At 36.1% G+C, this 25616-nt stretch overlaps 1 protein-coding gene across 3 annotated transcripts in view; it reads right to left on the bottom strand.

The window, feature by feature from the left end:
* Positions 1 to 25616, bottom strand: part of CFAP47 (cilia and flagella associated protein 47) — a 917896-nt gene that overhangs the window by 59407 nt on the left and 832873 nt on the right. For 2 of the 3 annotated variants that reach the window (XM_072615192.1, XM_072615193.1), the window contains one exon: positions 24611 to 24772. The exons of the other annotated variant lie outside the window; for it this stretch is intronic. In XM_072615192.1, coding sequence (XP_072471293.1) covers positions 24611 to 24772 — 162 coding nt within the window. The remainder of the gene's footprint in view (positions 1 to 24610; positions 24773 to 25616) is intronic. 3 annotated transcript variants of the gene reach the window in all.

Genomic DNA, 25616 nt, shown 5'->3' with positions numbered 1-25616 from the left:
TGTGAATTCATTCAACCACTTTCTTGAGCAATTTGGAACTATGCCCAAAGGGTTATAAAATTATGAATACTCTTTTACACAACAATACCACTACAAATTCTGTATCCCAAAGATATTTTTTTAAAGGGAAAAAGGACATATATACACAAAAAGACTCATCGCAGCTCTTTTTGTGTTGGCAACATAGAAGTAGAATGCTTCCTCCAAAGAGAGGAAGCCTACCACTTCTTAAGGCAATGTATTCCATTGTTTATATGGATCTAAGAAGATGGATAAGTACACAATGACTATAACATGAAGAGAACACCAACAAATAACCAAAATTAAATATTATGAAACTATGATGACCAAACTTGGCCCAAAATGAAAGAATTGTCTATGTAATTCATAAAGGTGAGAGGTTATGATAATTGAGCACTGCATATAATGCCAGACTTGGTTTATATTTTTAGTTTTGTAGAAATATTTTCTCCCCTTCATTCTTTATTTTAAAGAATGACTCGGGGGGCGGAGCCAAGATGGCGTAGTAGAAAGACGCACATACACATAGCTCCGAACCCACAACCCATAGAACAACTACAAAGAAGTAACTCACGGCGAATTCTGCACCCAGAGGGCACAGAACATTGGAGCGAGGGAGATTTCTGTTCCGGAGAGACCTGCAAACCTCTTGTAAAAGGTCCTTCGTGCTGCGGACTGGGCGCCGGGACTGGGAGCTGAGTACAGCCCTGCCGTGGCCACGGCACCGAGAGGAACAGATCCGAGTGGGCTTCAGGGACGGGATCTCCAGCGGCGGCACAAGTACCTCCACCCACAGGTGACGGGGGTCTGTGAGAGAGTCCCTTTGGCGGGTCGAGGGGAGAGTGGGGTGCCCCCATGGCTCGGGCCCCCTCGGGAGACAGAAGCTGAGGGGCAGCGGCAGACCAGGGCTCCCCAAGCAGGCAGGAGCCTGGATCCATTGTTGAAGGTCTGTGCATAAACTCCCTGAGGGAACTGAGCCTGAGAGGCAGCGCTGCCCTCACCTGAGCATCTGAATTTAATCTCACACTGAATAGCAGCCCTGCCCCCGCCCAAAGCCCTGAGGCTGGAAGCAGCATTTGAATCTCAGACCCCAAACACTGGCTGGGAGGATCAGGAGGTGAGGTGGGTGTGAGGAAAATATTCAGAGGTCAAGTCACTGGCTGGGAAAATGCCCAGAAAAGGGAAAAGAAATAAGACTATAGAAGGTTACTTTCTTGGTGAACAGGCATTTCCTCCCTTCCTTTCTGATGAGGAAGAACAATGCTTACCATCAGGCAAAGACACAGAAATCAAGGCTTCTGTGTCCCAGTCCACTCAATGGGCTCAGGCCATGGAAGAGCTCAAAAAGAATTTTGAAAATCAAGTTAGAGAGGTGGAGGAAAAGCTGGGAAGAGAAATGAGAGACATGAAGTCAAAGCATGAACAGCAAATCAGCTCCCTGCTAAAGGAGACCCAAAAAAATGTTGAAGAAAATAACACCTTGAAAACTAGCCTAACTCAATTGGCAAAAGAGGTTCAAAAAGCCAATGAGGAGAAGAATGCTTTCAAAAGCAGAATTAGCCAAATGGAAAAGGATATTCAAAAGCTCACTGAAGAAAATAGTTCTTTCAAAATTAGAATGGCACAGATGGAGGCTAAGGACTTTATGAGAAAGCAAGAAATCACAGAACAAAGCCAGAGGAATGGAAAAATGGAAGATAATGTGAAATGTCTCATTGGAAAAACAACTGACCTTGAAAATAGATCCAGGAGAGACAATTAAAAAATTATGGGACTACCTGAAAGCCATGAACAAAAGAAGAGCCTAGACATCATCTTTCATGAAATTATCAAGGAAAACTGCCCGGAGATTCTAGAACCAGAGGGCAAAATAAATATTCAAGGAATCCACAGAAGACCGCCTGAAAGAGATCCAAAAAGAGAAACTCCTAGGAACATTGTGGCCAAATTCCAGAACTCCCAGGTGAAAGAGAAAATATTGCAAGCAGCTAGAAAGAAACAATTCAAGTATTGTGGAAATACAATCAGGAGAACACAAGATCTAGCAGCTTCTACATTAAGGGATCGAAGGGCATGGAATAGGATATTCCAGAAGTCAAAGGAACTAGGACTAAAACCAAGAATCACCTACCCAGCAAAACTGAGTAGAATACTTCAGGGGAAAAATTGGTCTTTCAATGAAATAGAGGATTTTCAAGCATTCTTGATGAAAAGACCAGAGCTGAAAAGAAAATTTGACTTCCAAACACAAGAATGAAGAGAACCATGAAAAGGTGAACAGCAAAGAGAAGTCATAAGGGACTTACTAAAGTTGAACTGTTTACATTCCTACATGGAAAGACAATATTTGTAACTCTTGAAACATTTCAGTATCTGGGTACTGGGTGGGATTACACACACACACATGCACACACGCACACACACATAGAGACAGAGTGCACAGAGTGAATTGAAGAGGATGGGATCATATCTTAAAAAAAAATGAAATCAAGCAGTGAGAGAGAAAGATATTGGGAGGAGAAAGGGAGAATTGAATGGGGCAAATTATCTCTCATAAAAGAGGCAAGCAAAAGACTCATTAGTGGAGGGATAAAGAGGGGAGGTGAGAGAAAAACATGAAGTCTACTCTCATCACATTCCACTAAAGGAAAGAATAAAATGCCTACTCATTTTGGTATGAAAACCTATCTTACAATACAGGAAAGTGGAGGATAAGGGGATAAGCAGAGTGGGGGGGGATGATAGAAGGGAGGGCATGGGGAGGAGAGTGCAATTTGAGGTCAACACTCATGGGGAGGGATAGGATCAAAAGAGAATAGAAGTAATGGGGGACAGGATAGGATGGAGGGAAATATAGTTAGTCCTATACAACACAACTATTATGGAAGTCATTTGCAAAACTACACAGATTTGGCCTATATTGAATTGCTTGCCTTCCAAAGGGAAGGGGTGGAGAGGGAGGGAGCTAAAGAAGTTGGAACTCAAAGTGTTAGGATCAACTGTAATGTTCTTACCACTAGGAAATAAGAAATACAGGTAAAGGGGTATAGAAAGCTATCTGGCCCTACAGGACAAAAGAGAAGACAGAGACAAGGGCAGAGAGGGATGATAGAAGAGAGAGCAGATTGGTCATAGGGTCAATTAGAAAGCTTGGCGTTTGGGGGGGGAGGGGAGAAAAGGGGAGAAAATTTGTAACCCAAAATTTTGTGAAAATGAATGTTAAAAGCTAAATAAAAAAAAAATGTCAAAAAAAAAAAAAAGAATGACTCTGTGGTGAGGGGAGGGATATATTAGGAAATGAAGTTCATGTAAAAACAAAAGATATCAATATTTTTAAGACCTCTCCTTCCTAGAACTCCTCCTATTATACTCTTTCCAGAAACCTAAATGTATATAAACTTATTTTCCCATGTAAAACATCCCTGGCCTTCCTTTATGACTAGCTGCTTATCATTCCATGACAACTGATATATGGGACCAGAGAAAGGAGTAGACATAATAGTTGTCTCTCATGGTCTCTTCTAATCTCTCCATTTACTGACATCACCCAACTTCTTTTAAGACCCGCTCATTTTATTTATATCATTGACATCCTTTCTGGATTGCTATTACAGTTACCTAACTGCAACCAAACACTCATTCTTCCTTCTCAAGACATTCAGTATTCAGTTCAAAGCCCTCATTTTCTTGTCAATTGCCATGCTCATAATCAGAGAATTTTAATACACACATTAATGTCTCTTTATATATGTGTTTCCATGTTTATTAACTTCCAAGGACTCACATATCATTACATTCTAGCCATGCATAGGAGTCATTATACCTAATATTCCAACACCACCCATAGTTGTACCATCTCCATGACAGTGAACTCTCCAATGTCCCTCTGTTATCATTACCCATTATCTATCATCTCATCTTTCTCTGTCCCTCATATGTCCTATACCTATTCTTTCCATGCCCAGTAATGTTCCTTTAGTCTATTAATTTAGTCTACACTATCCTGATTTTTCTTTTTCTCAGACTTGAATTTTATCTGACCAGTTCACCTATATACTGGCTCCTCTCCTTGAATATGCTGTCCTTTTTATTTTTGTTTGTCAAATCCCAAACTTGAGTTAGACACACCATTCTGCCTTCTCTATTTCTACTCATGAGGTTCTCAATTGTGTCATGTGAGGATCATGGTCCTGTGTCCACTGTAAATTTATGTTATTCCATTGATATCCTCACTACTGCATTGTAATCCTCTTATTTTTTTCTCTGATTTACTATTAAGCTACACAAAATGGCTATTTCAAACCTTCTACATTCTTCCCTTACATGACCACCTTAAACACTCTCTCTTAGCAGAGGTGCCTTCTACAAACTTTACTAACAAAGCAAAGCCAACCATTTTGAGTTTATACTTCTCCCCTAATCTTTACTTCACATTTTATCATCCACCATCTTCTCTTTCTCTTATTTCTCATCTGTCTCTGTTATCTTTAATTTTTCTTCCCTTATAGCCTCCTTAACTATTGTCTATGAGTGTGGACAAATCTCTGGAACCTTAAAAGAAAAGAAAAAAAAAACAACCTTTGATCCTTCCATTCTCATCCCATTAAGCTATTAAGATATATTGCTACTCATTTTCACAGGTTTATCCTGGCCTTCAGTATCTCAAGCTGTTGTAATCTTGCCTATGCTTTCACGATTAGAGTGAATTTTCTGTCTCAAATGTTAATTTTTTTAATTATTTAATCCAATCACTTTTTCTCAGTTCTACTTCTATTTTATATCTCCTCAACCTTGACAATGTTATCACCTCTTCCTCCTCAATGTTTTCTTACCTCATCTCTATAATACTGCTCTTACAAATTTTTATGATTATTCATCACGATCCATTTCATGTCCATCAAATATGAGTGTGCTTTTCTCTCATTCTCTTTGTCATATCATTTGTTCCCAAGACATCAATTATCATGCCTCCCCAAAAAATTCAAATTTATATAACCAGCTCTCTTTCCTAAAAGGCATTCTGACATTTACATAATTTGAATCTCTATTTGGAACGAATAAATCTAGAGAAGATGTGATTACCTCCCCCATTCCCCACATAACTCATTCCTCCCCTAGATTACTCTGGTTCATTTTGTGAATATTTATGTTATATTATTTTATTTCTTCTTTTCCATGCTAAAAGGAACATAGGGTACAGGGTAATGCCATACTTTAGGGAATGAGTGCTAGATTCAAGTACTTTGTTCAGATTTAGTCTCTTCCACTTAGTACTTGTGTAACACTGAGTGTTACTTTACCTCTAATGGCTTTAGTCTCCTCATGTATAAAATGAGGGTGCTGGGCTAGCTGACCTTTGAGGTGCCTTCCAACTCTCGATACATGAAAGTGTTCTACACACTAGTCTGGGAGTGAATATGAAAGGCAAGAAAAGAAAGGAATCTATGCAAAATCATTCTGAAACAGCAATAAAGTTTTTCCTGTGTTTGAACATTTATTTTAATTATTTCAAGCTCTTTCATAGCAATCCATATGGTACATGTTAAAATTTGGCATTAATAGCAAATTATGTTTAGGAATTACTATTAAATTTTGTACCACATATAATCTTTAAAATCTCAATAAAAGTAAATTACACTTTTCAAAATAAATGTCATACTATTTCCCTTTTTTTCCCATAACTCAGTCAGAAAAAATATTTTTCACATCTCATTTTATATTGTTAGCTTTACTTCATTCCTGAAACCAGGGAGAAGGCAATCATATCTTGTTGTTTCTCTGCTATATTTCATCTCTGAAAATCATCTTTTCATTTCCAAGACAACAAAACACAGGGGGCATAAATCCTCTGTTCCACAGCACTGACTACGCAATAAAACAACAAACCCACTGTTAAATAAAGAGAGCGTGAAATTAATGGTAAATCTAAATAGGCTGTTATTGTATTCATACTAATTTTTTTCCTTTGGATGAGGAAACAAAAATATAAAAAAGTAAAGAAGAATAAGGATCACAAGCAAGAACTGAGGAAATTATGGGCATCAGTAATGTACCTAAGAGATTCTGACTCCTAACTTTTTATCTGCCATGGAAATAACTAGCAATTTAATCTTATTTTTCTGTGTCTCATTTTCCCCTTTATTGATAAAATAAAATAATGACAGCAATTTGTTTTTCTTTTTGACTTGGGAACCCTCACCTGGAATACAGTGTTTGGGGCAAAACAATGCTTAAAAAAAGGACAAAAATTTATATTACTAATGGTAATCATGTAACTAATGAAAGGGATATTTTTTAAAAAATATTTAACCTATAATAAACTATAATATTAGTGGACTACAGTGAAGGATGGTTTAATTATATTATGAGAAAAATCTATAAAACTAACTAGAATTTGTGAAGTTCCATCTCAATAATAATATGAATTCATTACTCAGTTTTTAAAAAAAACTGAAACTGACACCTAATTGAGCACATTAATTTGAAGTATAACAAATGAATGAAAGATACTTTACGTAATCAGAGAATAAGAAGTGAAATCCAGAATGAATGAGTCAAAAAACAAATTACAGAAACAATAAATGACATTGTAAAATAAAATGACCATAAAGAAAAATATCAAATCTTATAAGGCACAATTAAAGAAGTTCTCATAATTCATATGAATATAATAAAAAGAATTCTCAAAATTATATGAACAGAATTGAAAAAGAGATAGGGGAAATATATGTGTCAAAATAAATAAATCAAAACAAATATAAAAAAAATTGTAAATAGAGAAATGGAAAAGCTTAGAAATAAAGGAATATGTACCATATAAACAAAACTAATGTAGTTTTAATACCAATTGAAGGGAATAAAATATTTGACTTTAGCTGTAAAGAAGAAAATGAAATCTCACTCTCCCCAGTGAACAAGCTGAATTTACCAAAAAAAGATAGAATATGCAAAGAATTATCAGAAATATATATGTGTGTGTGTATACATGTATAGTATCTACACAGCATCATTTGAACTGTCCTAGGAATGCTAACTATAGTTTGAAGGCAAAAGAACAAAATTGGATTTATGGAAAGAAGCCAAAATACTGTCCTTTGGCAAATAGCATGCATTTGTATATTTAGAATATCCCATAAAGTTGGAGAAGACAATAAATTATAAGATCCAAAGCTTTAGCCCTACAGCAGGACTACAAAATATGTAAGCTAATATGACCATCACTTCCATGTAGACTAAACACAAATGAAGATTATATATATATATGTGTGTGTGTGTGTGTGTGTGTGTGTGCTTGTGTGTATGTATGTATGTGTGTATATGCATATATATAAATATATAGTATATATGTGTGTGTATATATATGTACGTGTATGGAGAAACCTCATTCTAATTACTAATAATTCTAATTACTACAATAATACCACATCTTATCTCTTCCTAAATTTTCTATTGGTGTAGAGGGTATCACCACACATGTAATCTCTGTATAATTCTTAATTTCTCACTCTTTCTCCCTTTATATATCCAGTCCATTACAAAATCTTGCCCTTCCTACCTTCACAACATTCTTCATATTTGTCCCCTTCTCTCCAGTCACGCAGTAACAGAACCTGAGGGTCTAAGAATTCCTAATCACCTCTTCCTTCCTATTTCCGTCCTTCCTATTTTAATCGTCTTCTAACTGGTGTCCATGCTTCAAGTCTCTTACTACTGCTATACATCCTCCATCCAGATGACAAATTACTGTCACCAACTTCAAATATGGAGTCCTCTGCATGACATTTAAATTCCTTCCCAAGGTAAATGCTTCCTGTCTTTCTAGTCTTTTCACACTTGTCCATCATCCATGTACTCTAAAATGCAGATACAACTTACCCACTTGCAATTCCTTGAATGGGACACTCCATCCCCTCTTTCCTATCAATGTGCTTTTGTACTAGCTGTGTCCCCTGTGCTTCCAACAGTCTGCCTCTTTACCACAGCTTCTTAGTTTCCCTGTTGCCCTTCAAGACATAGCTCATTTCATTTTCTAAGAAGGCATTTATAGGCTTCTGAAACTACTAAAGTTTTCTCTTTCAGGTTGTTTTATAGCTGCTCTGAATATATTCTCTTGGTACTTAATTGATCATAGCCTGTTGCCATTAGAGTGTGCCATTCTTGAGGATGGGGGCTTTTTCCCTTTTATTTTGTTCCTTTTGCTTAACAGAGTATCACTTAAATTCACTAACTAGCATCAGTTCACGTAATCATACAATCAACAAATATTTTTAAGAGCTTTTTATGTTTCAGTCACTCTTTTATAGTCTGAGGACAGAAATATAAAGAATGAAATGATCCATACTATCAAGGAGCTTATATTCTCACCTGGGAGACATCAAATACAAATTTATCATATACAAAATATACATTAACAGAATAGATACAAATAAATATGAAGTATTGAGAGATGTGGCAGTAGCAGCTAAGGATGGGGTGTATCAGAAAAGACTTCATGTAGAAGTTAGCGATTAGAGGAGACCAGTTGAGGAAGGAGAGCATTCCAGTCATAGAAGATGGCAAGTGCAAAGGCATGGGGATGAGAGATGGATTGTTATATGGGAGGGACAAAAAAAAGTCAATCATCCCAAGATTCAGGGAGAAAGTAAGGTGTTTTGTAAGTAGAAAATATAGATTAGAAATAGATTGTGAAGGGATTTAAAAGCTAAACAGAGAGGTTTATATTTTATTCTACATGCAATCAAAAATGCTACTAAAGTTGAATGAATAGTGATATGACATAATTAATCTTCACCAAGAGAAAATTATTTTGACATCATTGCAAAGAATGTATAGAGATGGGGAGGGATTTGAAACAGACACATCCATTGGGACTATTGTCTCTGTGAAAGAGGTGATAAAGGCATTGATTAAGATGCTGTCTATTTAAGTGAGAGAAGGGATCAAAGGCAAGAGATAAGGTGGAGATAAAAAGGTCAAGTTTAGTAACTGTGAGGAAGAGTGAGGAATCCAGAAAAACACCGGGGTGTGAATCTTGAAGACTAAAAAAATGGTTATGTTTTTGAAAGAATTAGTGAAGTGTGGAAGAGGAGTGGTTTGGAAAAAAGAGATAGATTCTGTTTTGGATGTTTTGGAAGTAACTGATTTTGAGACGTGTAAAGGGAAGTCAATCTAGATAGCAAGATCCAATGGGCAATTGATCATTGACAACTAGTAGAATGGGGATATATATATATATATATATACACACACACACACACACACACACACACACACACACATACATATATACATATATATATACACACATACACACACATACATACATATGTGTAAATACATCCCATGTATATACATAGATATGTGTGTACATTTAACTCAGGCCTACATATCTATGTATATATAGATATTTTATTTTTTCAGAATCATTTGCATAGAATTTAAATTTCAGCCTATCAGTGCTTTTGAGATCATTGACAGAAAATATAGAAAAAGCAGAGAAGAGGATTCAGGATAGGCAGTCTGCGGAAAAACTCACAATTGTGAAGAATGATAATGAGCCAGCAAGAAGACTAACAGGGAGTGGTCAGGATAGGAGAAACAGGAGAGTGTAGTGTCATGAAAACTTAGATATGAGAGTATAGGATGGGGTGGGAGAATGGAGAAAAGATACAGAATTTGGAAAATAAAAGCTCATCGGTTATTGGAAAGAACAATTTCAGTTGAGTGATAAAGTCAAAAATCATGTTGCAAAGTGAGGAGTGTGAGGAGTTTGACTAAGGAAGGAAGGAAAGATCGAGGATGTTAGCTTAAAGAGGTGGTAGGCTTAAATGAAAATTTTTTTTATGAAGTTGCGAAAGACATTTAATAGCAGTAAAGAAAGATCTGGTATTAATTGAAAAGATGATCTTTAACGAGAAAAAGAGTAACAACTGAAGTTACAATTTGATGCAGAAGAAATGAGAGGAAAATATGAGAGAGTTTAGCCTTTGTAAGTTAGAAGTGTCAACTCATTGTCAGCAAATGGGAAGAAAGAAGAGATTAGAGGGATAATGTCAAGGAGTTTTGAGACGAAAAGAATGGGAGAAAAGGGAGCTCAATTTTCTTAGTTAAGCAAGAGCCAATTTCCTCAGTTAGGAGAAAGGGGATTAGGGAGATTTGAGAGGCTTGAATAGAGAAGAGGTTTGGAAAAACTTTTATTGGGAAAGATAAAAGGAATCAACTCAGCAGGAAAAACAGATACCCTAGGTGTACCTGAATACCAGTTTCTTTTATTTCAAATATGCAATTACCAAAAGTGGCATGCTATCCAATTCTTTCTTCCACTCTCTTTCACATGACTGGAACAGAACTAGAATCTGTCTTTTCTTATAGGAGGGGAAGATGATGGGGTGGGGCTATTTTTTTCTCAGTCACTTCAGTTTTTTATACGTGGAGGAGAGGGAGTTTTGCGGGGGGGCGGGGGAGGGGAGTGTTGTTGTTTAGGGCTGACCCTTAGGAAGCAGCACGTTTTCAATCTGCCTTGATCTCCTCTGCTCTTCTTTTATTTCCATTGCTAGGAAGAATAAACATCCACTAATTCTTGAAGCCTTGGAGTTATTAGGATGCTGGTGCAGTCATTGCAATAATGGGCAGTTCCAAAACTCGAGTCGGGATCCTGCTGTACTTTGTGCCTGCAGTTCTCTGAGTTTACTTGCAGTTCTTTTTCTTTCCTCTCTCTTAATAGTATTTTTTTTCAAAATGCATGTAATGGTAACTTTTAACATTCAGTTTTATGAGTTTCAAATTTTTTTCCCTCCCTTTCTACCCTCTCCCCTTCCCAAGAAAGCAAGTAATCTTACACATACATATATATATATATATACACATATATATATGTACTTATATGTGTGCATATGTATGTATATGTATATGAATATATACGTATATATGCAAATATATAATTCCACTTTAGTCTTGTTGTAAAAGAAGAATAAGAACAAAAGGGAAAAGACAAGGGGAAAAAAGAAGAGGTAAAAACAAACCAAAAAAAGTGAAAATATAATACAAGAGAAAATAGTATGCTTCAATCTGCATTCATATTCCATAGCTCTTTCTCTGAACGTGGTTAGCAGTTTCCATCACAAATCACTTGGAATTGTCTTGGACCATTTTATTGCTGAGAAGAGTTGAGTCTGTCATAGTCAATCATTGCACAGTGTCGCTATTGCTGTGTACAACATTCTTCTTGTACAGCTCACTTCATTCAGCATCACTTCGGCAAAATTCAAGTTTTTCTGAAATTTGCCAGTTCATCATTTCTCATAGCACAATTATATTTCACTACATTCATATTCCATAACTTGTTCAACCAATTTCCCAATTGATGGACATCTTCTCAATTTCCAATTACTTGCCACCACACAAAGAATTATTATAAATAATTTTATGTGTGTGGGTGTTTTTCCCTTTTTTATGATATCTTTGGGGTACTGTATTGTTAGTACTGGTATTGTTGGATCAATTGATATGCCACAGTTTTATAGTCCTTTAGGCATAGTTACAAATGATTCTCCAGAATGGTTGGAGCAATTCAAAACTCTGCTAACAATGCTTTAGTGATCTGACTTTCCCATGTCTTCTCCAACATTTAGCATTTTCCTTTTCTGTCATATTAGCCAATCTCATAGGTCTGTACCTCACAATTGTTTCAATCTGAATTCCTCTTTCAATAGTAACATAGAGCATTTCTTCCTGTGAAGAAAGCTTTAATTTCTTCATCTAAAAACTGCTTTTTTCATATCCTATGACTATTTATCAATTGGGGAATGACTTATTCTTATAATTTGATCCAGTTCTACATCTACATGTGTATATATGTATTATATATGCATGTGTGTATGTATATATGTATACATATGTGTGTGCATATCACACACACATATACTACATGTACATATGTGTGTGTGTGTGTGCATATCACACACATATATACTATGTATATACATATATATATAATATGATAATTGAGACCTTTATCAGAAAAAGCTGTCAGTAAAAACTGTTTCCCAGCTTTCTGTTTTCCTTCTAATTTTGGTTTCATTGCTTCTGTTTGTACAAAAAGTTTTAATTTAATATAATCTAAATTTCCACTTTAGATTTCATAATGTTGGTCAAAAATTCTTCTCTTCTCCTTATATCTGACAGGTAAAATATTCCTTGCTCTCCTAATTTGCTTATGGTATCATCCTTTGTGTCTAATCATGTGCCAATTTGAACTTTTTTTTGGATATAGGGTGTGAGATGCTGGTCTATGTCTCATTTCTGCCATATCATTTTTAAGTTTTCACAGCAGTTTTTGTCAAATACTGAGTTATTATTCCAGTATCTATAGTCATGGGTTTATCCAACAGTGGACCACTATAGTCCTTTACTACTGTTTCTTGTGTACCTAACCTATTCCACTGACATACCACTCTATTTCTTAGCCAGTACCAGTTTTGATGATTTCTGCTTCATAATATAGTTTTAAATCTGGTAGGGCTAGTCCACCTTCCTTTGCATATTTTTTTCATTAATTCCTTTGGTATCCTGAACTTTTCTTCTTCCAGATCAATTGTATGACATTTTTCTAGCTCTATAAAGTATTTTTTTGGTAGTTTGATTGGTATGGCAATGAATAAGTAAATTAATTTAAGTAGAATTGTCATTTTTATTGTATTAGCTTGACCTACTTGTGAATAACTGATATTTTTTCCAATTGTTTAAATCTTATTTTATTTATGTGAATAGTGTTTTGTCATCATGTTCAGGCAGTGCCTGGGTTTGTCTTGACTGGTAGACTACCAAATACTTTATATTGTCTTCAGTAATTTCAAATGGAATGTTGAAATATTGATGATTTATGGGGGTTAATTTTATGTCCTACAACTTTGATAAAATTGTCAATTATTTCAAATAGTTTTTCACTTGATTTGCTAGGATTCTCTAAATACATATTCATATTATCTGCAAAGACTGATAGATTTGTTTTCCCATTCTCTGTTCTAATCACTTAAATTTCTTTTTCATTTTCTATTGCTAAAGGTAACAATTATAGCACAGTATTGATTAATAATGGTGATAATGGGCATTCTTGTTTCACTGCTTATATTATCAAAAATGCTTCCTAAATTATCCCCAACACATATAATGCTTGTTGATGGTTTTAGATAGACACTGGTTATCTTTATAAGGAAAACTCCATTTATTTCTGTGCAAAAATTATTCATCCATTTCACTTAGATTTTCAGATTTATTGGCAAACATTTGGGAAAAATAGCTCCTAATTATTGCTTTAATTTCCTCTTCATTGTTGATGAATTAACCCTTTTCACTTTTGACACTGGTAATTTGATTTTCTTCTTCCTTTTTTAAAATCAAATTAACCAAAGTTTTATCTATTTTATTTTTTTTCAAAAAAACCAGTTCTTAGTTTTATTTATTAGTCTAATAATTTTCTTATTTTCAATGTTATTAATCACTCTTTTGATTTTCAGAAGTTCTATGTTAGTTTTTAACTAGATATTTTTAATTTCTTTTTGCTAGCTTTTTAAATTGCATGCTCAATTCACTGATATCTTTACTTTATTCATATGTTTTATAGATATAAAATGTTCCCTATATACTGCTTTGGTTACATCCCATAAATTTTGATATATTGTTATTGTCATTATCATTGCCTTTATTGAAATGATAGTTTTTATGATTTGTTGTTTGATCCACTCATTCTTTAGTTTTAGATTACTTAGTTTCCAGTTGGATTGTAGTCTATCTTTCCATGGACCTTTATAGATATAATTTTTATTGTTTCATGATATGAAAAGGATACATTTAATATTCCTACCTTTTTACTCTTGATTGTGAGGTTTTTCAACCCTAATATATGGTCAATTTTTGTGTAGGTGCCATCTACCTCTGAGAAAAAGGTATATTCCTTTCTATCTTCATTTTACTTTCTCCAGAGGCCTTCCATATCTAAATTTTCTAAAATTCTGTTCACCTCCTTAACTTCATTCATATTTATTTTCAGGTTAGATTTATCTAGTTCTGAGAGGGAGGGCTGAGATACCCCACTAATAGAATTATGTCATCAATTTCTTCTTGTGGTTCGCTTAACTTTTCTTCTAAGAATCTGGATTCTCTACTACTTGGTGCATATATGTTTCGGATTGATATTACTTCATTGTCTATGATACCTTTTAGCAAAATGTCGTTTCTTTTCTAATGTCTTTTAATTAGTTCTATTTTTTTTTCTTTTGCTTTTGCTTTGCCTGGGATCTGGATTGCTACCCCTGCTTTTTTTTTTTTTTTAACTTCAGCTAATGCATAATATATTATGATCCAGTCTTTTACCTTTACTCTATGTGTCTCTCTCTACTTCAGATGTTTATTGTAAATGACATATTGTAGGATTCTGGTTTTTAATCTATCAGCTACCTCCATTTTATGGCACAGTTGATCCCATTCACTTTCACAGTTAGAACTAGTAACTGTGTATTTCCCTCCATCCTATTTTTTCCATTTTTACTTTTCTTCTCTCCTTTCACCCTGTCCCTTTTCAAAGGTGTTTTGCTAGCGACTCTCAATGTGCTCTTTTTCTCTTAGTCCATCACCTTTTGTCTTTCTCCTTTCCTCTCCCACATCTGCCCTCCCTTGTGCATTCCCTTCCATTCAACCCACCCTTTCCCTTTTCTTTGGCCTGTCACCTCCTATCCCCCTTTAGGGTAAGATAAATTTCCATATGCAACTAAGTGTGTATATTATTCCCTCTGAGATAAATCCAAATGAGAATAAGGCTCAAATAAAACTCATCACCCTTCCTTCTTCCCCTCTACTGTAACAGGTCTTTTGCACCTCTTCATGTGATGTAATTTACCTTAGTCTGCCTCTCCCTTTCCTCTTTTCCTAGTACAATCCCTTTTTTCATTCTTTAATGTTTTTTCTTAATCATTACATTAAAGTAAACTTATCCCCATACCCTTTATGTATACTCCAAATAGACATAGCATTTCTCAAGAGTTATCATCTTCCCATGCGGGGATGTAAAAAATGTTAATCTTATTGAATAATTGTTTTTTCTTTCCTGATTCTCTTCAGTCTTAGAGCTGAAGACTGCATTTTCTGTTCTGCTTTGTCTTTTCAACAGAAAAGTTTGAAAATCCCTTATTTAATTCAATGCCTATATTTTTTCCCTGAAAGATTATACTCAGTTTTGCTGGGCAGTTGATTCTTGGATGTAATCTAAGTTCTTTTGCCTTTGGGAAAATCAGATTGCAAACACTCTGATCCTTTAATGTCGAAACTGTTTAAGTCCTGGGCAATGCTGACTGTGGCTCCTTGAGCTTTGAATTGTTTTTTTCTGATTGTTTGTAGTATTTTCTCCTTTGCCTGGTGATTCTGAAATTCAGTTACAATTCCTAGGAGTTTTCATTTTATGATACTTCAGGAACTGATTTGTGAATTCTTCCGGTGATATTTTTATCCTCTGATTCTAGGATCTCAGGGCAGATTTCCTTCATATTTTCTTTTTTTTAAATTAATTTCTTTGTTTTCAGTTTTCAACAATCATTTCCATAAGATTTGAATTTTCTCCCTCTTCCTCCCCATAATGGCATGTTGTCCTATATGAGTCCTACACATATGTTCTTATTAAACACATTTTCACGTTAATCATGTTGCATAGAAGAATTAAAACAAATGGGATAAACCATGAGAAAAACCAAAACAAAACAAAACATAACAAAAGAGAAAATAGTCTGCTTCATTCTGTGTTCTGACTCTGTAGTTCTTTCTCTGGATGTAGATGGCATTTTGCATCATGAGTCCTTTGAAAATGCTTTAGATCCTTTCATTATCCTCCATAGTTTCTTGAAAAATGTTGCCCATGCTCTTTTGATGATCATGGATTTTAGGTAGTCCAATAATTCTTAAATTATCTCTCCTGGATCTGTTTTCCAGGGCTGTTCTTTTTCCAATAATGTATTTTATGCTTTCTTCTAATTTTTCATTCTTTTCATTTTGTTTGATTCTTGATGTCTTGTAGACTCATTAGATCAAACTTACCTAATTACAATTTGTGAGAAATTATTTTCTTCAGTTAGATTTTGTAGCTTTTTTTTTCATTTTTCCAATTCTATTTTTAAGTTGTATTCATCAGTCATTTTTTGTGCTTACTTTTCCAAGTTATTGACTTTTTTTCCCATAATTCTCCATCATAACTCATTTCTTTTCCCAGTTTTTCTTTTACCTCTCTTAATTGGTCTTCTAAATCCTTTTTATACTCTTCCAAGAGGACTTTTTGGGCTTGGGGTCAATTCATATTCCCTTTTGAGACTTCACATGCATGTATTTTGACACCGTTGTCCTCTTCTGAGTTTGTGTTTTGATATTCTCTATCACCATAGTAGCTTTCTATCGTCAGAACACTTTTGTTGTTGTCTTGATCAGTTTTTAAAGTTGATCTTTGCTCCTGGGGCACATGGGGCACTGCCCCATCTTGCCTGTGCCATGGGGGGTAGGGTCCTGGTCACTGATTTTATGCACCAGGGTCTCAGGTAGTGGTGATTTGCCCACTGTGCTGAGGTTGCATGTTCTAGCTGCACCTGTTATGACAGTGTCCAAAGGCTGGCAATTTGCCTTCTGCACTAGAGCTGGAGGCCTCATAGCTGTTCTATTTTGTCACTAGCCTGTTGAGCTAGAACCAAGGGACCTCAATTGTTGATCTATGCTGTGCCTTGCCTGGACACTGCCTGTGCTGGGCTTCATTCCCCTTTTACCCAAATGAGATAGACATTTCCTAAAGTCCTTCTAAGTTATCTTAAGCTCAAAAACTGTCTCACTTCACCTTTTTTGTGAATTATGTTGCTTTAGAATCCATTTAGAAACTTAGTTTAATGTTGTTTCTCAGGGAAACTGAGAGGAGTTCAGGCAACTTCCCAGTTTCACTCCAACATCTTGGCTCTGCTTTATACTTGCGTTACTTTCATTAGTTTGTGATATGGAAGCTACATTTAGGGTACACTTTATGTATTAGATTTCTCAGGTGTTAATGTGAGCATTTTACCTTATCATAGATTCCATCTTCTGTGGATTTAACTATAATAATACTGTATTTATTATAGAATTCCTTTGGAGGAGGGATTGATGGGTTGAAGTAAGTAACTAATCTGCCATTGCATGGTCATGTTACTGGAGCAAACATTCTAATAGGTAGATACAACAGAAATAGTGAAGTGGTAAATAGGGAAACAACTTTTGGTTTAGGCAGTTTCAGGAATTAGATATAAGTAGAGCTAAAGGGCAATAGCTTGCCATTTTCTTTCTGGTGAAAATGTACTATTGTTTTAATTATTGTTCACAGAGAAAGAAAAAAGTGGGCAGGGCAAAGAGGGATATGTAAAATAGCAGAACAGACAGCAAGATGTTTCTGGTGGTGTGGGTCCAGTGTCCTTAGGCATGGGTAGATATGCTCTAAAGCATGATCTAAAACTGGTTAGATCTAGTAGGTTAAGATGAATTTTAAAGCACTTAGTAGGGAAAGCACAGCCCTGTTGTGAAACTTCTATTATAAACATATATAGTAGATTACTTATAGTAAATACTTTTACCAGAACTGCAGAAACAACAGCATTAGCAAAGAATCTGATCATCATGATCAGAAAATGAAGTCCACATAGAAGAATTAAATGGAGTAACTACTCCTTTGAAATAGTAGGTACCCTGACTTATACAGGGGTGCTTGCTGTCACAGGTTTTTTTATCTTCTTTTCCAGAAGGAAAGCAACTTTTGAGGGGTCAACAATCACTTTAATCAAGCACATGTATCAATCACTTATTTCAGGGGAAAAGTCAGCACCCAGAAAATACAAACAGAGAAATCTACATCAACAGACTTCCAAACTTCCAAACTGTCTGACAGTAAGTAATACATACGTCACAAATCAATAGACAGATGCAGCTGTCTGACCATGTATACACAGTCACCAGAGAGGGAAGCACCATCATCTGGGTTTTCAAAGCCGAAGAGCTGTTTAGTGGCTTCCCAGAGTCTCATCTGGCATACAAAGCTTCTTCCAAAAACTAAGCCTCAAAGTAAAACTGCACCTTAGAGACTTTATACACTTTTTAGAGGAGAAGGGCATCACAAGAAGGGCAAGACAACCAGTGTCTCATTAAGAAAAGGTGGGCTTTCCTACAAATCTTCCCAGGCCCATTAATGGGCAGGGAAGATCTTCTTTAATCAAATTAAAATTATATGTGTGTGTGTGTGTATGTGTGTGTGTGTGTCTGTGTTCACTCTTCATTGCTGAAGAAGACAATGCCATCAGAGAAATAATGACATGACTTGCACTTGACTTTGTTTGAGTGAGGGAGGGCTGTGTAGGTCACCAGCCTCACTTCCCCTCCAGAGCCATTGAATCCAGTGACCAGATATTCATCAGGATGACTGGAGATGACCCAGGATGAGGCAAAATAATTAACAATACAAATAGGCATACTGTTTCTACTTAAAGAAACTCTTGTTTCTGTCCTTTACTCCTAGTAAAGACACTTGGTTGATAAAGGCAAGATTCAACCAGAGGCACTTGATTATACTAAAACAAAAACAGCAAAAGATGTTACTTTGCTTTCCATCACACCCTTTCAACACTGAGCCATACTTGTCCCTAATTTGTTTGTCATGTTTTAATCAATTACTTGGTTGAAAGCAAAGAAAGCATGTAAATAAATTTGCAATGATATGAAGCTAGGATGATAAAATGTTGGCTAATAAAAGCCTCAAAGGGGGGGCAGAGCCAAGATGGCGAAGTAGAAAGAGGCACATACACATAGCTCCGAACCCACAAACCACAGCACGGCTAGAGGGGACCAACCCAGGGCGAATCCTGCACCCAGAGACCACGGAATATTGGAGCGAGGGAGATTTCTGTTCCGGAGAGACCTGCAAACCTCTCGCGGGGGGGTCCTTCGCACCGTGGACTGGGCGCCGGGACAGGGAGCAGAGGGCAGCCCTGCCGCGGCCACGACACCGTGAGGAAAAGATCCGAGAGAGCTACGGGGACGAGATCTCCAGTGGCCACGCGGGTCCCCCCACCCACAGAGGGACCTGCAAACCTCTCGCAAAAGGTCCGTCGCGCTGCAGACGGGGAGCCCAGCCTGGACCTGCCGTGGCCGCGGCTCCGAGAGGCACAGATCTGAGAAGGCTCCAGAGACGGGATCTCCAGCGGCAGCACAAGCCCCCCCACCAACAGGTGACTGACGGGGGTAAGTAAGAGAGTCTCTTTGGCGGGTTGAGAGGGGAGTGGGGTGCCCCCATGGCTCGGGCCCCCCAGGAGATAGAAGCTGAGAGGCGGCTACAGACAGGGGCTCCCCAAACGGGCGGGAGCCTGGATCCATTGTGGAAGGTCTGTGCATAAACCCCCTGAGGGAACAGAGCCTGAGAGGCGGCCCTGCCCATGACCTCAGCACCTGAACTTAATTCTCACACTGAATAGCAGCCCTGCCCCTGCCAAAAATCCTAAGGCGGGAAGCAGCATTTGAATCTCAGTCCCCAAACGCTGGCTGGGAGGACCAGGAGGCGAGGTGGGTGTGAGGAGAACATTCAGAGGTCAGGTCACTGGTTGGGGAGAATGCCCAGAAAAGGGAAAAGAAATAAAACTATTGAAGGGTATTTTAGCGGAGAAAAGACACTTCCTCCCTTCCTTTCTGATGGGGAGGAACAATGCTTGCCATCAGGCAAAGACACAGAAATCGAGGATTCTGTGTCCCAGCCCACCCAATGGGCTCGGGCCATGGAAGAGCTCAAGAGGAATTTTGAAAATCAAGTTAGAGAGGTGGAGGAAAGACTGGGAAGGGAAATGAGAGGGATGAGGGAGAAGCATGAAAAGCAGATCAGCTCCCTGCTAAAGGAGAACCAAAAAAATCTTGAAGAAATTGGCACCTTGAGAACTAGCCTAACTCAGTTGGCAAGGGAGGTGCAAGGGGCCAATGAGGAGAAGAATGCTTTCAAAAGCAGAATTAACCAAATGGAAAAGGAGATTCAAAAGCTCACTGAAGAAAATAGATCTTTCAAAACTGGAATGGTACAGATGGACTCTAAGGACTTTATGAGAAAGACAGATATCTCAGAACACACCGCGCAGATTCGAAAAATGGAAGATAATGTGAAATATCTTATTGGAAAAACAACTGACCTGGAAAATAGAATCAGGAGAGACAATGTAAAAATTCTGGGACTACCTGAAAACCATGATCAAAAGAAGAGCCTAGACATCATCTTCCATGAAATTATCAAGGAAAACTGCCCTGAGATTCTAGAACCAGAAGACAAAATAAATATTCAAAGAATCCGCAAAACACCACATGAAAGAGATCCAAAAAGAGAAACTCCTAGGAGCATTGTGGCCAAATTCCAGAATTCCCAGGTGAAAGAGAAAATATTGCAAGCAGCTAGAAAGAAACAATTCAAGTATTGTGGAAATACAATCAGGATAGCACAAGATCTGGCACCCTCTACATTGAGGGATAGAAGGGAATGGAATAGGATATTCCAGAAGTCAAAGGAACTAGGACTGAAGCCAAGAATCACCTACCCAGCAAAACTGAGTATAATACTTCAGGAGAAAAAATGGTCTTTCAATGAAATAGAGGACTTTCAAATTTTCCTGATGAAAAGACCAGAACTGGAAAGAAAATTTGACTTTCTAACACAAGAATGAAGAGAACCATGAAAAGGCAAACAGCAAAGAGAAGTCATAAGGGACTTACTAAAGTTGAACTGTTTACATTCCTACATGGAAAGACAATATTTGTAACTCTTGAAACATTTCAGTATCTGGGTACTGGGTGGGAGTACACACACGCACACATGCACACACGCACACATACATAGAGACAGAGTGCAGAGAGTGAATTGAAGAGGATGGGATCATATCTTAAAAAAAAAAAAGAAATCAAGCAGTGAGAGAGAAATATTGGGAGGAGAAAGGGAGAAGTTATATGGGGCAAATTATCTCTCATAAAAGAGGCAAGCAAAAGACTTATTAGTGGTTGGATAAAGAGGGGAGGCAAGAGAAAAACATGAGGTCTACTCTCATCACATTCCACTAAAGGAAAGAATATAATGCACACTCATTTTGATAGGAAAACCTATCTCATAATACAGGAGAGTGGGGGACAGGGGCACAAGCAGCGTGGCGGGGAGGATAGAGGGGAGGGCATGGGGAGGAGAATGCAATCCGAGGTTGACACTCATGGGGAGGGAAAGGATCATAAGAGAATAGAAGTAAGGGGGGACAGGATGGGATGGAGGGAAATATAGTTAGTCCTATACAACACAACTAGTATGGAAATCATTTGCAAAACTAAACAGATATGGCCTATATTAAATTGCCTGTCTTCCAAGGGGAAGGGGTGGAGAGGGAGGGAGCTAAGGAGGTTGGAACTCAAAGTGTTAGGACCAAATGTAATGTTCTTACCACGGGGTAACAAGAAATACAGGTTAAGGGGTCAAGAAAGCTATCTGGCCCTACAGGACAAAAGAGAAGACGGAGACAAGGGCAGGGAGGGAGGATAGAGGAGAGAGCAGATAGGTCACAGGGGCAATTAGAAAGCTTGGGTTTGGGGGGGGAGGGGATAAAAGGGGAGAAAATTTGTAACCCAAAATTGTGTGAAAATAAATGTTAAAAGCTAAATAAAAAAAAAATAAAAAATACAAAATTAAAAAAAATAAATAAAAAATAAAAAAAAAATAAAAAAAAATAAAAGCCTCAAAGGAATTCAACATATTAGAAATCTGGAGAGACTAGATATTGAGTTACATATCTGGAAAAATGTAGAATATTTAATTTATAGTGCCTCAAAATGTCTTACGTACCAAGAGGGACACTAATGGATTAATTGAATACTTTGCATATATATGTGTGTATTTGGCACATAGCATATAAAAGTTAATTATTATCACTATTATTAGAAATGAACAACAGGGGATTTGTGTTTAAACAATATAAGAATAAAAAATAAAAATCATAACAAGCTCTATATTAACTGAGTCCCCAGAATAGTAAGAATATAGGGTGCTGAGGATGAATGTCTACAACTTTATTCAACATAATTCAAGTAAATTACTAACACAAAATTAATTTAGTGTTATTTTTGAGTTATGAAACTAGCAATAATAGCAAAAATATTTTTAAAATATATATTCCAATAATATGTGAAGGTACTCTAATATTCTGGGAAATGTTTTATTTTTAGGATTTGGAAAAACAAAAGGAAGGCTAAAGGTAGACTTTGAATTTTATGCTACATAAAGAAAAATCAGAATATTTGTCTGTAGATAGATATGATACCCTTCTCTCGATCACAAGAAGTATTGTTTTGTGATGTAGGAATTGGATAGCTTCTCTCTGATGAAGAGCAGCAGTTTTCAAAATCTAGTCTCTTCCCTCTATGGGTTCCTGACATTATTTCCATGAGGTCAAAACTACTTTCATAATAGTGCTGAGATGTTTTATACTTATTCAAATATTTCTTACTTTTCCAACCACACGTCTGTGTGAGGTCAGATTACTTCATATACTTCAGCCAAAACAATCTACTGCAATAGACTGAACACAGAGACAGAAAGGAGACTCTAAATAGCTGCCATAATGGATAGAGCATCAGGTCTGGAGTCAGGAAGATCTGAGTACAAAGCTGGTCTTGGACACTTCATAGCCGTGTGACCCTAGGGAAGTAAATATCTGTTTGCCTCAGTTTCCTCATCATAAAATGGGGATAACAACAGCACCTAACTCCCAGGGTTGTTATGAAGATCAAATAGGATAATAATCATAAAGTGATGAACATAGTGTCTGGCATGTGTTAACTGCTATATAAGTTGTCTTCTGTTAAGCCAGACATTAAAGATATTTGCAAAAAAACATGAATGCAAGCCACTTTTCTCACTACTTTTTTGGAAAATTATTTTTCACAAAATTTATATTTATATTAATATAATGTATTATCATTGTTATTTTAATGAATAAATAAATATTCAAATTTTATCATCTTAAATTTCTAGTATAATAAATATTGAAAGACAACTCAAATTAAAAGAAAGACTTTTAGGATTCTCATTGATTTTTTAAGAGTGAAAGAGATAAGCCAAAAGTGTTATTAAACTACATAGCCTTTCAGTGAGCGATTCCACTACTAGGTCTATATTCCCAAAAGTAACAGTAACACTGTAGTAAGAATTACAAACTGAAGGGATGCGCATCAGTTGGTGAATGGCTGAACAAGTTTGGAATGTGATTGTGATGAAATCTTAATGCATTGTAAGAAATGATGAGCTCTAGGACAACCTGGGAACACTTATATGAACCAAGGCAAAGCTAAATCAGAAGAACCCAATAACAACAATATTGTAACGATAATCAACTATTAAAAAAAAAAAAAAACTTAGCTACTCTGATTAATACAATGATCCATAACAATTTCAAAGGACTCACTGGGAAACAAAGAGATTAAAAACATTTTATCCACTTTATTATTCTTGTTTTTCTTTTCTTTTTTAATGAAGCATTGCATGACTTCACACGTAGAAAAGATATTATACTGCTTTCCTTCTCAATAAATGTGGGTGTGAAAGAATTTGGAACTCAAAAAAAAAGGAATGTTATTTTTTTTCAAAGGGATAAGGAATAAACCATATCCAGATAATAAAATTCTAAATATAAAAAAACTGAGAAAGTGCTACCAACAAGTTTGAGAACTGGTGCTCTAAAGGACACAATGAGAACCAAAAGGTGAACCTGCAGAGGCAGATTTCAACCAGATGAAAAGAATACTTTCCTAAATGTTGAAACTCTCCCCAAACAAAATGGCCAGTTTTGGGAGAGCAACTGTTTTCCCTTTCCCACATGTTTTCAAATGGAAATATTATATTGGGGATGTTTATAGGGCGTCCCATAGAATGGTCAAATATAAGTGACAGTAGACAAATTCCAAGATACTCTTTCCACTCTGAGATTTTGTTACACTGCAATCTGCTATAAAGAATAATATGTATTAAAATAAAAGTAAAATAATGCTTTGAAAAACTCAATGGAAATGAATATCACATTAAACAGCAAAGATGTAAAATTGTTTATATTTCAACTGTGCTAAATCCTGCATATATAAATATATGTGCATATATTTCTGCACATATTTATTTATTTAGGTTTGTTTAATCATTTGCAACATTTATTTAAATAATATTTACTGCATAACAACAGTATGTTGCTTATATTGTTATGTATCGTTGGTTATTTAAGTAAGTATTCATTTTATTGAAATAGTATATTTATATATAAACTATGTGCACACGCATTTTCTACCTCTCTCTTGCACCAACATTATAGTTACTGAGAGTTGCAACGGACAAAATTTTGAAGGATGCTTCAGAGTATTTGTCAATAGTGGGAAAAAATGGGGAAAATATTCACCTAGTAAAGTTTTCCATCTTTACTTCTTGTTTCACTGTTGAATATAAATTACTTCTACAAATTTGTCATATATATATATATAAATATTTTTGATATATTACCGTGTCTGACTTTTCAGCCTAAAGGCAACAGTAGATTCCTTGAACAAGCCAATCCCTTCAATGTTGATAACGTCATCAAATTCTGGTTCAGTAGCAATTAGAGTTATTGGAAACTTCCATATTCCATCTGTGCTGCATTGAATTACCAATGTGATTACAGATCTTTAAAAAATATATATATTATGTATATCAGTGCTGATGAATAAAACAGGTATAATGAATACAATAGAATTAATAAATATATCAATCAAATTGCACATGAGTTTTTTATGTCTGATCCAGAGCCCCAGTGAACTAATTGTGCTAGGGAGACATTGAGTAGTATGTATGAATCATTTTCAGACTTTGTTTGGGATTACACTGGCGAACTTTTTCTCTTCATCCATGTTTATCTTGCTAATATCTGACCCTAGTAGAGTCATTTGGTAGACAAATAACAGACTGCATATAATATTACATAAAGATTCTTAGGAAAAGTATGAAAAGCTTAGGAAGGGGCCTAATACAATAGAAAGAGAATAAAATGTCTTTTTAAAAAATCTTATTTTGAGCCCTAGTTTTACTACTTGTTACTTAAGATTACTTAAGGTCTTTGTACTTCAGTTTCTTCATCTGAAAAATGGGGTTAGTAGCTGTACCAGCAACACTAACCCCAGCATCAGCATCAATAATAGTAGCAATACTAGTAGTAGCAGTAGTAGTAGTAGTAGTAGTAGTAGCAGCAGCAGTAGTAGCATGTTATTTTTCAGTATTTTCTTGAAATACATCATCACATCGGAAAATTGGATATTCAACAAAACTCATAATTTTTTAAAATTAGTTGAGGAAGTAATTTACTACTAAATTGCAATGTTAAGTAGCATGAATTCATCAAAAATTAATATTTTAAAACACCATAGTTTGGGAGTATGTATAATGCAGCCTAAAACACTACTTCTTCACACTCTACTTATCCTATAGTTCAAGACTTAGATCCAAAGATTTGACTATAAGTTCTGACCCTTCC

Source organism: Notamacropus eugenii, chromosome 5, assembly GCF_028372415.1.
Source record: "Notamacropus eugenii isolate mMacEug1 chromosome 5, mMacEug1.pri_v2, whole genome shotgun sequence".
Taxonomy (NCBI): Eukaryota; Metazoa; Chordata; class Mammalia; order Diprotodontia; family Macropodidae; genus Notamacropus; species Notamacropus eugenii.
This window is presented reverse-complemented; position numbering and strand designations above follow the sequence as displayed.